General features: G+C 46.5%; 1 protein-coding gene across 1 annotated transcript; it reads left to right on the forward strand.

Annotated features, from left to right (window-relative positions):
* Positions 1 to 7,366: 7,366 nt before the first annotated feature.
* Positions 7,367 to 16,018, forward strand: FAM110C (family with sequence similarity 110 member C). The gene is made up of 2 exons (XM_052810060.1): positions 7,367 to 8,739; positions 12,071 to 16,018. Exon 1 carries the CDS (start codon positions 7,587 to 7,589, stop codon positions 8,697 to 8,699), a length of 1,113 nt encoding a protein of 370 aa, XP_052666020.1. The 5' UTR covers positions 7,367 to 7,586; the 3' UTR covers positions 8,700 to 8,739; positions 12,071 to 16,018.
* The last annotated feature ends 248 nt before the right edge of the window (positions 16,019 to 16,266 follow it).

The raw sequence follows: 16,266 nt of genomic DNA on the forward strand, positions 1-16,266 counted from the left end.
ACCACCAGGCACCTCAGCAGTGAGGAGCACTGGCTCCTTCTGTAGAAAGGTAACGTGCAGACTTCACTTGCCAGTACCTCTGCTACACGGACCATGCACGATCTCTTCCAGATCTAAATTAATATATAGGAAGTGCAGATAAAATGTTGTCTTCAGTCAGTTCTTCATAGATTACATAAGGAAAGAGGTTAAAATTTGCAACCACTGATAAGGAAGATCGAGCGATTGCTAGCTATATCTTCAGACGGAGTATTTCATAGGCACAAGAAATCCTTAGGAAGGAAGCAGTCATGATCTTATCCAATTTATTATTAAAACCTTAGAAGATTATGAGCTTCATATGTTACACGTGCCCATACATTACAATTCTGGCACTGCGCTCTACAGGTGATATCTGCAGTGTTTTGGTGTTTGACTGATAGATGCATTTCTTTAAACATTAGGAGCTGTGTCCACGATAGATAGTGTTGGACAAATTTATTCAGTTATATTTAGAAGGAGCTCTGTGATGAGCAGTGAATTTTTGTGCGTGTTACCATCTTCCTTGCAACCAGCTAGATTTTGAGAAGCTGCCCCAATCAAAACACTGCTGGAGCTTAAGAGATACTGAAAATGTAGAGCATGTCTGCTGTCATCTCAGAGATCACTGTGGTCTTTTATGGGTCTCTCCTACCAGAACAAGGAAGCAAACCTATGCTCAGCTGTGGTGGGAAATCCTCCAGTGCCAAGACTCCCATGACGATTCTCTCAAGGAAAACGTGTCAAAATTTTTGCCTTAATATAAACATTTTGGGCTTAGTGAATCACCACTTGCTATAAAACATTTAATATAGTCTATAGAAAATGAATGGCATAAATAGGGAATGGGATTTCCAGCAGTCAGTGTCTCAGTGAGGCAACACCTGCATAAGCTGGTAGGATGTTCAAATGTCTGAAGACTGAACTGAAGGCAGTTCAGTTCCTATGTATCACTAAGATTTTCAGATATTAATATTATCCTGTTGTTTGATTTCTAAATTTGAGTCTATATCATGGAAAATGAGACTGGGAGAGATTATAACAGCCTGCATGGTAGAAGAGCTGAAGTTTTTAGATATCATACTGTGATTTGAACCCTCATCTCCAGAGAACACCTTGACCAGCACTGACGGTGAGACTTTTTCAACCTTCCCTGTTTAAATCCTTCCACTTTGCAAGGTTAACTAAAAATTCACAGAGTATCCCCCACTTCCTAGGTGCACAGACAGAATAGTTATAGAATTAACATCTTCTGCATACCATCTTCAGTAAATCTGTCTACTTCTAATTAGGCAAGTAAAATAAAACCATTTTCAGCAGCAGAATCTGAGTGACAATGAACTACAGCACCCATATTATGACTACTGTGTTGGGAAGCAAGAAATCCGATTTCAAACCTTTGCTGCAAATCTGGGAGGGGTAAATGGCCTCACGCACTTGCCAGGTGAGTACCCCAACTAAGTAGTATATAAATTACATATAACAGACAACAGGCAATGCTCTGTCAGAAGTCTGGTAATCAGCGACCTTTCATATGCTTTCTAATCTGGCACGTGCACTCTGAGAGAGCCCACGTGTGAGAATAAGCAGAGGAATTCACGGGACATAAGCATGCACCAAGTCTCTCAGCTTCTTGACCACAATAGATGTATGAAGGAGTTTGTGCCCATGGGTAGACATGTAATGCCTTGGCACCGCAACAGCAAAAACTTTGCACTGATTGTTTTAGGCATCTGCAGGGCAAGGAGACAGCAGAGACGGTTTTGAGGATCCCAGTGACATGCGGATGCTGGAAGTTACCTAAAACAACAGGGATCTGTGCAGCTTTAAATCCGTATGGGTTTTAGCTTTAGATTAGGTGAAGGCTTTTCCATGACCAAAGCTAGCTATATATGAGACTAGGCTAACAGTACTTCCCCAGAGGAAAACTGTGTGGATAAATATGCTGATGAGCGAGAGGGATTGCAGTAATGCAGACTATAAATGCATAAAGTACTTAAAGAAGTGCCCTGACCCATCCCTGTGTTGGGTGAAGTGACTGTGTATGGGCTCGGTTGGTTTGTAAAAGGTTTTGCAGCCACCGAGGGATGCAGTTTTACAACTGCAAGCTGTAACTGTGATTACAGGGGAAGACTGTGGGAACATTTATCCAACTTATACACAACAGAAGCAACAGTAAGAACCTCTTACTGAGCGCAAAGTTTATTTTAACACATGTAACATACATTCATTCATAAAGGATTTAAATTCAAAATTCAAAGGATCCCCCTCTGGATCAAGCAGAGTTGTTCTGGGAGTTAATTCATTTATTTCCTCTGCAGCATCATAGCTGTATTTTACTGTGAAAGATCTGGCTCTTCCCCATCCTTTTATACATTATTCAATGAATTTGATCCCTCAGACAACATGTTAAATAGATCAGTCTTTTTAAATCAAAATATTCAATCTCAACATTTTAACACACACTTAAATATGCAAGGTACCTAACTTGGGTTGGATTTTTTTATTTTTACATGTGTTAGGCATGTCAGAGGTGTATGCAAAAAGGAGTTACTTACTGTAGGCTCAGATGTACTGCAGAGACAAAAGGGCATAAGAGAGGAAGGGAGCATGCCATGGCTTGCACCTTCCCCATTGGCACTGCCTGGTGTAATGCATGTTGCATTTGTCCTCCCTTTCATCTCTTGCTCTCATTGTGTTATTCCATCACTTTTATTTTGCTCTTTGTTCTAATAAGGCTCCCCATATGTTGACATGAATCACTGTGATGTAAATTACATGGTCCTGTTGAGATCCATGATGGTTCTTCAACGTGGCAAGTGGTACACGTGGGCTTTCCAAAATAATTCTACTAAAAAATAAAAGCCGCTAATGACAATTATGAACAAGCTGGATTAATTTTAGGAGGAAGATGTTTTCTGACTAAGATGCTAAGTTGTTTAATGAAGCAAACAACCCAGAATTACGGGGGTGAGAAAGGATGCTGAGCAATCTGGCAGTGGTGGGAGAGGCTAAAAGAGGACACAGAAGTGATGCGGGTCTGCCTCTACCAAAATCTTTGCTGTACAGCGCTCAAGCCCCGAGTCTTAAAATTCTGCCTGAAGATGTGCAGGCATGCATATATCTTCTATTGCATGAATCTGAGGGCCAGTCGTGACCCTCACTGATTTCATGTCAAAGGGCTTGAAATGTTCCCACTGGAGACAGCTGGTTTGAGACTGTTCCACTTTGTGGCTGCTTTACGTCGCCCGAATGCAGCAAACAGGACACCCAGTGGCACCACTCAGCATGTCACAGCGGGAGCGAACCACCGAGCCCAGCACCGAGAGCTGCGATGGGGGAGAGACCTCAGTCCTGGGACACAGCTGTGTTGGGGGTCTCCAAAATGGGAACGTCCCATTTCTGTTAGGGCTTGAGCTCCCCCTTCTTCTCTCTTCTCCTTGCCTTTTACCTCCCGCTGCCACTGCCTCATTTTTGCCCTTTGACCACTATAAATCAACGAAGCGTCCCTGACACTGGGAATGGGGTGGGAGCAGTAGACAGCAATGATCTAAGCTTTGCACACATTATACTTTTTACCTGCAGTCACGCTGCAGCAGCTTTCATTTACTGGCTCTCCAGACTCCTGCAGCAGAAAAATGTGCCCCAGACACATCTCTTATTAATACAAACAGAGGGAGAAGCAGTTTGTCTTACCCCACATAAAATTCAACTGCTTTGTATTTAGTGATAACTTTAAATGCCAGCTGACTCAGAGTTTTTTTGTAAAACTCCCCTTCTGTGGGAAAACTCATGGTGTCAGCTAAGGCATAGTGTGTGCAGGATTTGCTTCTCTTACCTTTGCCTAATGCATTGATGCCAGAGAGAGACTGATGCCAGCTGACAGGCTGAGGGATGGGTGCGGCTGTGCCCATTTTTATTTCCATTTTATTGTCCACAAGCCTGTGCTGGGCCAGGAGCAAAGCTGGTTTGCTTGGGGCTCTCATAATACACTATATTTCGCTGTGCTTTCTGGAAAGAGGAAATGCAATGGTTGTCTCTTCTTTGAACATTGTAAGAGTGTACCCGTAAATTAGAGCTAATGCCAAGATATATAACCATAAATATTTCAGATAACATAAACATATTTTAAACTTAAATGTATTTAAGTACTTAAATATGTGACCTAAATATATTTAAAGTATCACATAACTGTGCAGCTGCTATATTAATGTACCTTATCAATGGGGAGACAAAGTTGAAAAATTTTGTTGCTCACAATGTTTTCTGACCCTGGGAAGACTCGTCTCCCATTTTAAATGTCGTTACCATCACTCAGGATTCGCAGGGAGACGTATCTCACATATCAGGAAAGTCAGCAGAAAAGAGCTGTTGAGATTTTTGTTGAGAAATCTCTTGTGGCATGCACTTTGTGGAAAACCAAAACTCACATCTTCCTTTGTCAGTGAGAGGGGGAGGAAACTGGTTAAAAATGAAAAAAGTTGCATCATAAGTGTCCAGGTTTGTCTTTCAGGCATGCTTTCAAAACCTAGGAAATTTTAAGTGAAAGGAAATTGTCTCAAATTTTTTTATGTTTAAAAAACTTTCTTTTCATCCAAAACAGTATTTTTCAAATATTTGTCTTTTCAAGACAAAGCTATTGTCCAGTGACAAAACTATGTAATATCTGCTCTTGCTAGTGGCTTTTGCATGTGGCAAGGAGTGAATAAACAGCTTTGATAAAGAAATGAATTGGAGCTGCTTAATAAGACCACTCTTACTGATACTCGTGTGTATTCATTCTTCTCATTATTTCAAATGAATGCAAACAAATCACATCTGAGATTTTTTTGTAAGTTTGTAAAGCTCAGAGATAGAAGGTACAAGAAATTGGAACAAACACAAATTAAAAGGCATGGAGGAATGTGAATATATGTTGTTACATTATACAGTGTCATAGAACTCCAAGGAAAAAGTTGCAGGAAAAAATTAAGACAAATTTGTCAATACGGGGATGGGAATGAAACCTTAATCTCATTACTAAATTCATCACATCTATAGGCTTATTGCTACGATTCATTGTCAGAAGAAATTAGCCTTCTCTATAAACCCAGCCTTCCATGAAGTATTTAAATATGTAATGATATTAACTACGCTGTTACACATCTGTGTATGAGCTGCTTTAACAGGGAAGGGCTCCCCGGTAATTAACTGTGCTTATACTTTCCTTACTATCTCTCAGGTTTTGAGAACATTAATTTTTAGGTAAGCTGTTACGTGAACCAGCTCTACTTGTATATCTGTAGAAGAAAAAAAGTTCTTTCTCAAAAACTATGCCCATTATACATAACCACAAGAATTTCACTCTAAGGGATCTCCAAGATTGTCACAAGTTTCAGTCCCGATTCAGGCAAGCATCCCATCTGGGATCCTCGCTGCGAACATGCAGAAGCATGTGCTAAGGGGCTTCTGGAGTTCAGACCTACATGTCTAGGAACAAAGAGGATGTAAAATTAAGGGGAAAACCAGCAGTAGAACCATATTGGCAAGAAAATATTTTTTACAATGACGGTAGTGAAACCCTGGAGCAGGTTGCCCAGAGAGACGATAGATGCCCCATCCCTGGAAACATTCCAGGTCAGGCTGGACGAGGCTCTGAGCAACCTGATCTAGTTGAAGATGTCCCTGCTCATTGCAGGGGGGTTGGACTAGATGACTTTTAAAGGTCCCTTCCAACCCAAACCATTCTGTGATTCTATGAACCATAGGACGGTTCTGATAGCACAGAGAAACTGTGGAAATACCCCCACAAAAGGCAGGCACGTGCCCAGAGGAGTGCAGTTCCACTGAAAACCCAGCTGCTCAGATCATACTCGAGTACTTTGTACCCTCTTCTGTCTGAATGAGGATAACGTTGGTGCCACTTGTGTGGCTCGACCCTTTGGCGACGACACGGCGTCTGGGTGCAGCCATCATAGCAGGGCTCAGTCTGGGTATCCCCACCCTTGGCAGGGGGTATAAGCACAAAAGCTGTTGCTTTCCCACCCCAAAGCAAAGTGGCTCCGTGCACCAGAGGTGCCCAGGCCCCCGCCGCCTGCTCCCAGGGGACGCAGAGGGGATGGGTACCCAACATTTGACTTACACTTTCTTGGCACTAATGATGCCTAGTGTGTTTTTTCTCCAGCCGCACAGCTTTGAGCAAATTGTTCCTGGTGGGAGAATGGTGTACCCTGAAACTTGGTAAGGAGGACAGGGAAGCCGGTAGCCCATCTCTCTCCCTTTGAAAAGTTGTTTGCCACAATTCAGTGATTGTAAAGATCAAGTATGAGTCAATCACCACTACAGCATTCTGATATTATACTCCCACAGAAGTAATAGACAAATTTAAAGAAAACCAAAAAAAAAACCCCCAAAACCAACTACGCATGAAAAACCTTGCAGATATAAACTGGCTTTTGTTTTCTATGCAAGAAGTTGTCTATAACTCAGTTATTAGAGACCACAGCTATTAGAGATCACATGAGTGGAAGCTGGGCGCTCAGACTGCCCCAGGTGATTACCTATGACTTAGGTCTCTAATTTTCAGGTGTTTAAATTACAGCCAATGGCTCTGTCCCGCCTGTTCCGAATTGCCAGCCCCCGACGGGAACGCTGCCCCTTTGGAAATCTGCCCTCTCTTTCTGACGGGCAAAGATTTGTAACACGCGGTTCGGGTCTCCGCCGCTCCAGGACACGTTCGGCGGGCACCGCCGCAGCACACCCGCGGGCCACGAACCAACGAACGCCTCCCCGGGGCTGCCGGTGCAGCTGGAAGCCTGGGTCACCGCCTCTCCCAAAAGGGACAACGGCAGAAGTGCCTGTCAGCGCGGCACCCGGTACGCCGGGGCGCTGAAGCCTCGTGTAAAGGCTGCTGGGGGGGAGGTGCAAGGGGTGTCGCCGTCGCCCGCCCCCCCATACACACACACCCCCACCCCCCGGCGCGGGGAAGATGCGCTGCGGTCCGCCGGGCCAGGCCCTAACCCAGCGCCCCGTCCCCGAGGCGGCGGCCCGGGAGAAGATGCCGCAGCGGGGAGGAAACGCCGGTGTACCCCGGCACCGGCGCCCTGCGCTCCCGCCCTGCCAGGCGGTGCCCGCGGAGCCCCCGATCCCCCCGCCCTGCCGGCGCCGGCCGAGCCGCTGCCCCGCTCAGGGCGGCTCACCCGCCCCCCTCCCTCCCACCGGCGGCGGCTGCCCCGGGCGGGCGGCGGGCCGCGCGCTGCTTGCCGTGACGCGCCCGGCGCGCGGCGGCGGGATTGGCTGCCCCGGCCGGCGGGGCGGGCGCAGCCGCGGGCGGGTGCGCGGGGCGGCGGCGGCGGGGCGGGAGGCGCGCGCAGGCGGGCGGCGGCGCGCACACGCGGCGCCCCGACGGCAGCGGCGGGTACGCGCCGGGGGAGCTCGGCCCTCGGAGGGGCGCAGCTGCCGCCTCCAGCGCCCGGGCTTTGCTCTTCCCAGTCCTTTTTTCTTTTTTTTTTGCCTTTTTTTTTGCTCCCCCCCCCCCCCCCCCCTCCCCTCCCGGGACTGGAAGCAGGATCCGCGTCCCTGGAACTGCTATGCCAACTGAACTCTCCCGGGCCGTGGGAATGCACGCCATCTCCGACCTCCACTCCCCCCTCACCCTGCGGCTCCTCAACAAGGGGCCCGAGTACCTCCGCAGGCAGATGGAGGCAGGCAGCCCGGGCAGGAGAAGCGCCGTGGAGAGGCTGGCGGCCGATAAGGCCAAGTACGTCAAGAGCCAGCGGGCGATCGGCGCCAAGCAGGACCCCGTCCTCGTCCCGAGCTCGGCCTCGGAGAGCGGCAGCGAGACCTGCTCGGTGGAGGGCAGAGGCGGCGGCGGGGGCTTTGGCCGAGGGAAGGGCGCGAAGCCCCTGGAGCTGGCCAAGGCGGCGTGCGCCCGCCGCGCCCCCCTGCAGCACGGCCCCCCCATCGCCAGGCGCGGCACCCCCAAGAGGCAGCTGCGGCCGGATTCCCTGGTGATTTACCGCCAGAAATGCGAGTTCGGGAGAGGTCAGAGCCAGGACGGCTCACGGGGGAGCTTGGTGAGGCGGATCTTCCAAGGGTCCGTAAAGGAGAAGCGGCCGGCTTCCCCGGAGATGCCCAGAGTGATGGAGGACGCCGCAGCCACCGAGGGCAAAGAGCCTCTCTCGGCAAAAGACGGTGACCGTCAGCCGAGCGGCCGCGGAGCGGAGCGAACCGCCGCCGCCGCCGCCGCCGTGAGCAGCAGAGCCCCGGGGGCAGGGTGCACGAAAGAGCGAGAGAGGCCCTCAGAACCGAGTATACCTCCTGAGGAGGCCAGGGAGGTGAAGAGGAGAGGTCTCCATCGCTCCCAGTCGGACATCAGCTCTCGCTACTCCAAGTCCTTCTCCGAGTTTGACACGTTTTTCAAGTACTGCGGCCTGGAGCAGGAGGTCATCGAGGACCTCGGGAGAGAGAACTTCTCCGTGGTGTCCGACAACGTCTCCTTCAAGATCCGCAGCATCAGCGTGGCGACATCCGAGAGCGACTTCACGAGGCACAGCGGGGATGAGGGGCTGCTGGAGGACGAACTCACAGAGCAGGTCCCGAGCAGCACCTCCGTGATCGAGCGCAACGCTCGGATAATCAAGTGGCTGTACACGTGTAAGAAAGCCAAGGAGACGAACAAGGTGATCCAGGAACTGGCATGATGGCTTCTTTCAGCGTGCATTGCAGCCTGGTGAACTTAAGGTGTGTGCAAAGCCTCGCCCTGTCGATTCGTGTATTGCTCTTTCCTCTTTGGCGAGCGGTTGGCTTCTCTTAGTTTATTTTAGTCTTTTCGTGAAGGGCTGAAGGAAAATGTATTTTGTATACTACATGTTCCAGTGTGGTCTTTATGCAAAGCAGAAACCCGTGTTGTTACAAAGACCAGAAGACAAACAAATAATTGCGTGCAGCTCGCCAGATTTAGATCAGACACACCCCCCCTCATGAAGTTAAAGCGTCGGTGTCTATGAGGGATGTCTGTCCTTTGCAGATTCCTGCTTTGTAAATAGCTTGTTTTCTCTAATTTCTGCTATATTACATGCTAGAAAAAAAACTTAGAACAAGCATTCAACCCTTAATTACAGTTGCTTAAATAACAGACTGAACTGAAACTATTACTGATTGGGAGTACACTGTATTTATACTATACTGCTCCAGTTTTCCCCTCCTTACTCTTCCTCACTCTCTCTCCCGTCCCCTTATACGTAGGCACCCCCAGGTATCGGGAAAGCAAAGCTGAGTCAGTGCTCCTGCTAGCAATCTTATTTCCCCCACAGCTTTCTGTTGGGACCACAAAAGTTTGCTCCAGGTGACCCCCTAGCATTTCCCAGGCTTTAAGTTTCCTGTCCCGTTTGACTGTAGTGGATTTGGCTCCTCTGCAGTGGGTTTTGCGGTGCGGTTTGGCACTGGTAGCTGGAAATCAGTTGTGCGGTTTGCCTTGGTTAGAGGGGTACTTCACTGTTATAAACTAAAGATAATGAATACAAATGTGTGGCATCGAGGCTTGGAAATCAGTTACTTCCCAGATGGAAGCAGAACAAATTTAACCCTGGTAAAAGCCGATATCCTGGTTTTAATAAAAGCAGTGTGTATTTTGCATCTGATCTCCTGAAAAAGAACTATATTCATGGAGCCTTTGGTATTGATGATCTAGTAGATAACAGTTTGTTCTCCTTCCAATACATGAAGCCCTTAGGATAAGTACCGCAGCTTACAGTGTGGTATTTAAAAATTGCATGAGTAGGTCTTGATATGAAGGATTACATGTATATTTTCTGACAGTTCGTAATTGGTGCATGAGAAGAACATCATTTAGTGTAGATACAGCTGTTGGTAGAACTTGTGGGCCTTATGAACGTGGAGAAATGAAGTGCTTGAGCTTCTTTCCTACAGGCATGTGGGGCTGTCACTCCCGATTCCTCTATATAATGCAAAAATCCATTTACTTACTTGATATCGGTTTTAATTATGTGAATTTTCGATCACTTTTAAAATTCAAATTTTTCTCAAAAGCGTATTTTCTTCCTGCAGGTTGAGGAAGGAGGAAGGGAGAGCAAGCGAGCCATTTGCACACAAATATTTCAAGCCCTTGTAGATAAGAAAGGTTGTCAGGTATCCGGCTGACAACTTCAAGAAGTGTTGTTATGTGACAGATCCTTCCCCAAATTACCTTGGAGAGAAGAAAGGGCTCTCCTGAGCTAATCATTTCTCCTTGCTCATCCTTCTGTGATAAAAGGCCAGGGAGATACAGAAAACAATATGACGCAGGTGGCAGTTTGTGAAGCTCGTTGCAGCTGCCGGCCTTGCTAAACGCAGAGGTTGGGAGGCGGATTTCACCACAAGCAGGAGCCACGTGACAAAAACAACCACATTTCCGTGAAGGAAAACAAAATAAAAGCCGGTTTGCTCCTGAATGCCCTTGCTGGGGCTAGGGTCCAGGGCCAGACCCACAGCTGTCACCGCAGAGCCTGCTCAGGAGGGAGCAGTCGGCCCTTTCCCCATCCACTTGCATGGTGCTGAGCGTGTCCGGCGCTGCAGCTGAGACCGGAGATGCTGGTGACCACCCCAGGGAGCAGGCACTCTGCAGAGGAGGTGCTTCACCAGGGCAAAGGCAAGGGCAGGAGGAGGGAAGCTCTTTTCCAGGGGCTGAGCCAGTGTAACCTCACACGGACTTGGCCAATGGCTTTTTTTTTTTTTTTAACACCTAAGACAAAATGACAGTTCATAGTACATAGCCTAACAGGGTGGTGAAAAGACCTCCAGGAAGTAAACAGCAAGTTTATTCAAGTCTATGGTCATTCTGCAATAATTTTAATACCTAGAACAAGGGAGTGTTTTACACTGGCAGCAATTTCCTTTGGCACGAAAATTTCTGGCAGCCTAGGAAACACTAATCCATAAGGTCCATATTATAAACCTATTTTTAAGCAGACAAGGGCTGACTCTCAGCTGATAGACCTCAGCAGTAGGGCTGTGATTGCTTCCAGGGTAATTTCTGAAAACTGAGACCGTACTTACAATTTAGGCCACAGAACCAGAAAGTTCAGAAAGGTCAGCTAAAAATACCTGTACACAGCACCCAGAATAAAGGAGAAGAGTCATCAAGAGCTACCGCAAGTTAAATATCACGTTTACTGGGCAGAATTTAAGCTGAGAGTTGTTATCACCACGTGATTGCAAGATGAGTCCTGTAGTTCTGATCAAATGTTCATCTTTTCTTTCAGTCCTACGCTTTCTCTGACAATGCAGCATCAAGTTAGACATTTATGGGTTTTCACTATATCCATGTATTTGGCTCTGTTTAGTTTGCTTACTGGTTACTAATGGGCAGCAGACTCCTGTGCTGCATGGGGGAGCGATGTGCTCTCCTTGGTGCTCCCAGGCACATCCTTGAAGGTTCCTCATTTTACACTGAGGCTTGAAAACTGTTGCACCTTCTTTGGAAAAAGAGGCAGAAACCTGTTTTCTAAAATCCAGTGTTCATTATGTGCAAAATATGTTTCAAGAACTGCAGAGCTTTTATGGGCCAGTGATCATCCCATTCATATTTTATGTTCTCCATTTAATTTTTCATGAGCTCTCTGGGACCTGGTGGGGCACCATGTAAATAAAATAGCTATTTGAAGGATCAGGTTCCCTAACACATTTCATCAGAGTGATGACTGCAGAGTCTGAGCGTGGGTTGTGAGCTTCAGAAAACCAAGGTCCTCAGCGAGATGGGCATTGCTCCTTCTCGGTGGGACGTTGCCGGGATTCACCTCTGAAGTTCAGCCCCTCTCGCTGTCAGTCCTGCTTGTCTCTAAAGAAGGGAGCTCACTCTGCGTCCTCCTTCCCGGGTTGAATCAAGATTATTCAGCCTTGAGTTTCAGCACCATTCTTAAATGGATGTTCATTATTCAAGTGGAAATCTCCTGGGAGGGGAATTTACTATGTTGGCAATAGCCATAAGCAGCTGAATAAAAGCTTTAGAGTATCACCTTATGCTTGTCTGATGTGATAAATAATAAATGACACTTTTTTTTCCCTCTTTCTGCAGAATCCTTGACTTGGAAGTTGAACAAAACCAGACGCAGGAAGAAACTCTTCCCTCATCTGGCTCATGACTATTTCGTCCAAGTTTAGTATTTTTATTATTGCCTCCTACCCTCACCCCCATCCCCTGGCAGCCTCGCTCTTGTCGCAAGCGCAGGGGTGTCCCAGAGCGCGATGACAAGCGGAGATTGTGAACCGTGCCCCAGCGAGGCAGCAGGAAACAAAAGCTCCTGGAAAAGCGAAGCGTGGCAGCAGCTGCCATCCACAATAATGTTCAGCATCAGCTCACGGCCCCAGGATGCCATTCCAGGCTGTGACAGAAGCTCCGTGTTGTGCACCAGTCTCTTTCCAGCAATGAATTTGTTGACAGGGATGGGGGGAGAAAGTGGGAACGAAGTGGCAATGACCTTTGGGTCAGGCGTTTCCTTGCAGGCAGACAGGCTCCACCTGGACGTTCAAAGGCTCTGTCTTACCAGGGCTGTTTGACCAGGGCTCATCCTGACATCTTTAGACATTATTTGCTTGGCTGGCGAGGACTAACTGTGGCAGCTTTATCTGGGATACTTGGCAAACATGTAAGCTAAATCCTTGCCAAGCCTCTCTTTCTCTGAGAGCGTTCAAGCCAAATTGGAGTACCTTGTATCCATCTAGTTTGCTCCGTCACACAGCTTGCTCAGCCAGTGGGGAGGAATAGCCGTTAAAACCCTTCCCAAAATACTTTCAGGAGCATGGTTCCAAGAAACAGGTAGTCAAAAATGAGGGAGGGTTTTGCACTGTTACCACCTTGCTGCAGAACGGTACAATTCACATGTACATAGGCTCCTCCACTTTGTTTGCCATATGTCCCCGACTGTGACATTGCAAACATTGCAAGGTTTGGCAGCTTGTGGTTTAACACCTTTAATTTTATGCACTGTGAGTGAGCAGTGGGCTTACAGGATCACATTAGGAAACTATCCCAGGCTATGTAAGGCCACGCTTCCCTAGCATGGGTCTGGAGTAGGGCTGTGCTTGGGATGTGCAGGACGGCATCCCTGCACTGCAAGGCAAGAAGGCATGTCAGGGCACAGCTGTGCCAGGTAAATGTCCTGATGGCATGAGTCCCCAGTGCAGATAAGCACGTACTCAATATCATCAATAAAGGGCTTCATTTGGACTGGCCGAGCTAAATGTGTTTTAAAAGCTGATGAAAAGTACTTTGGATCATCAGTGTAGTGAATGAGGCCTCTAGAATAACTCATGGAATTTGCTGGCTGTGCCTCAGTCACTTACCCCAATAAGTTGTTGCTCGCTAGAAAATGCCTTGCCCCAAAGCATTTCTTTGTGGACATTGCAAACCACAAAAAAATGCAAAAAAAAAACCCCAAACCCCAATCCAAGCCAAAGCCAGTTTCCCTTTCAGTTGCACCGATGCCCATCTGTGATAGCTGCCCCGCTGGCGTAACAGTGACTTGACCTGAGGGTCCTGCAGAGGTTAAAAGTTTGCTTTGTGTTACCATGGATGTGGTGGCCTGGTGTCCGGCTTACCTGGCCACCAGACCTGCAGTGTGAGGAGTCCAGAAACACCAGTTTTCATTCTCCGCATTCCTCCTGCCCGCGCTGCAGCAGCTCCCACTGCTGCCTCTCCTGGCCCAAAACAGCTGCCGGCGCAGCCGGGTGCATGCCGAGCTCAAGTGAGCACTTGAGCTGTGTTTCTCAAGTGTTTGCTGCTCTCAGTAAATACATCTGGAGGAGCAGAAAGGGTGAAGGTGAGCGTTGAGGATTCAGTAAAATATTGGCGGTAGGAGGAACGGTTGCCTATTTTAACCTACGCCAACGTTGCGCACTGAAAGAGTTGCCCTTGGAGTGCTCATCAAGCGGTTTAGTTGACATCAGTTAAATTCACAGAAAGATCATCCGGGTTGCATTTCCATATGTTTTAAATGGGCTTGTCAGTCCCTGGGTGCTTAGTTCTCAATTACAGCAACCGTTTGGGAATGCAGGGCATTTGTCTTCATTTTCTAGTGCTATGCACTAAGGTCTACATGTCTGAAGTTGTCGAGATAGATGGATAACAATTCCAGATAAAATAATTGTTGAACCCGCTTTCCACCTGGGAGAAAACTAAGTAGTTTGCATGAGTGAGCTTCTGCAAACTTAGAGGGAAGGTAGCACATGGGGATATTTTTGTTAAATAATGAAATTTCCATGTGTATTTGTTACATTATTATCAAAGGATGATTCTCAGAAAACTCCAACCCAAGATGCTGCTAATATGATAAGATTTATGCACTTACGGTGCAGGTTTTTAAGAGATGCAGTCTAGGTTTATTAGTCAGGAACACAACCTGACGTATCTGTTCTTTTCATGCTCACTTTGCAAGGTGCTGTACCACATAAATATTTATATGCATTTGTCAGAGCTAAGGACTGCTTTTCTTTGAAAATGAGTATGACTGTAGACAGCTCAGAGTTCAGCAAAAATCTTTTTTTTGCGTTACAAATCAGTGCCCCACCACAGGAGAAAAGAATTGGTTTGGTTTTTTTCCAAGGAAATTTTTGGTTTCATTTTCACACTTCTGTTTGTTTTTGCACTTTTAGTTGAGCAGCTCTTGAAAGTTAAGATGAAAGATGGATTGGTCATGAGTTTTCAATGTTCAGAAGGAATATGTTTAATTTTCTTGAAAGTACTGAACATCAGCCTTTCTCAAAATCGATGAAGGTTTTATGGCAGAGGTTAGTGAAATCAGAACTGGCCCTATTCTGAATATTTTTTTAATCCTCCTTTTTGTCTTTATGAACTGTTCAGTGGGGTTGTGGTGACTTTCCACACTGATATGTGGCAAAATTTCCCTGGCTTTGTTCAAACTGATAGGAACCCCAAGCTCTCCCGGGTATCATTGGCTTCAGAGACAATGTGGACCTAAGATCTTTGCCTGATAAGCTATAGATTCCCTTTATTTAATAATACCTTCTGGGTAAGCTAATAACCTACCTTTCCCAGTATGCCAGAACAACAGTAGATGACAATCCTTCTTTCTCCATACATCTTGGGAACAGGTAATTCAGTGTTTTTTCAAAAAGTGGGAGCTCTGGGCTTCACTCAGCTCCTGTTACTGTTACGTGTAAAGGCTTTTCCTTCCTTCTGCTGGGTCTTTCAGTCATATCTCTCAAAATGAGAAAAACTCACTAATGTTAGTCACTACCTATCTTCCCCCCCAACCCCCAAATTCTGAAGGGTTTTTTTTACTATTTGATTATAAAAGACATGCTTTGGAAGCTTTTCAGCTTTAGTGATAAACTGTGGTAAAGTGGGCCATTGCGGTATGAACAGAAGTTTCAGCAACGGAGTTGGGTTTCCAGTCTTTTGGGAAGCCTAAAACTGGGGCTGAGGGCAAAGGCAAGTCATAAACTGATTTTGTTTGACTAGAACTGTGTAAACTAAAATAGTCAAATGTGGTGCAAGTGTGCAGTGGTAACTGCTATTTAGACCAAAGTGTTTCAAGGTGCTCCAGTGCTGTGACAAGGGGCAATGTCCGCGGCAGTAGTGTAACAGGCAAAAGGTACAAAGTCTGGTTTTTATGGCCTGGAAGCAAGTATTTGCAATAAAGGCATCAGATAGGGACTGTAATCTTTGCAATATATTGTAAATATTACTGTACAGAAATCTATAAGTAAGAAATACAGATTGTTCTATATATGTATATTACTTTTCTAAGGGATATAAGCCCTGGTGTATTGTGAAATCGGCCAAACATTACATCGATGGGTATTAAGAAGAAACTTTCTCCTGGGAGCAGGTTGTCCTGTCATTGCCTCCTGTGAAGTTTCTTGCATCTGCTTTTGATTCCTTTGAAATGGAGTACTGGTCAGATCTGGTATGGATGTTTCTAAGTTTCTATGTTTATATTCCTATGAAAGAACCTGTGTGCTCTTGAATGCATACAAATAAAACTACCGCTCTGAAAGTTAATTTTTTTTGAAAAAGTATACTTTTATTTTTCTGTCTCCATTAGGGTACTATTATTTTAAAGCTACAATCCCACTAGGGAATTAATTTCTCTGTGAGTGAGGCTGATATTAGACTGTGAACATCTGAAAGCGCAACGCTTCCCTGGGCTGTACCCAGACCCCTGGCTGAGAGCTTAGGCAGAACATCATGTGAGGAGATGGCACGGTAACTGTTAGCTCTCAGTATCAGTAAATTTGAAATATATGAGG

This window comes from Harpia harpyja, chromosome 15 (assembly GCF_026419915.1).
Source record: "Harpia harpyja isolate bHarHar1 chromosome 15, bHarHar1 primary haplotype, whole genome shotgun sequence".
In the NCBI taxonomy this organism is placed as follows: domain Eukaryota; kingdom Metazoa; phylum Chordata; class Aves; order Accipitriformes; family Accipitridae; genus Harpia; species Harpia harpyja.

Bases quoted from the DNA above. Each gene is read 5' to 3' on its own strand.
- FAM110C (XM_052810060.1), top strand. From the start codon at position 7,587: ATGCCAACTGAACTCTCCCGGGCCGTGGGAATGCACGCCATCTCCGAC.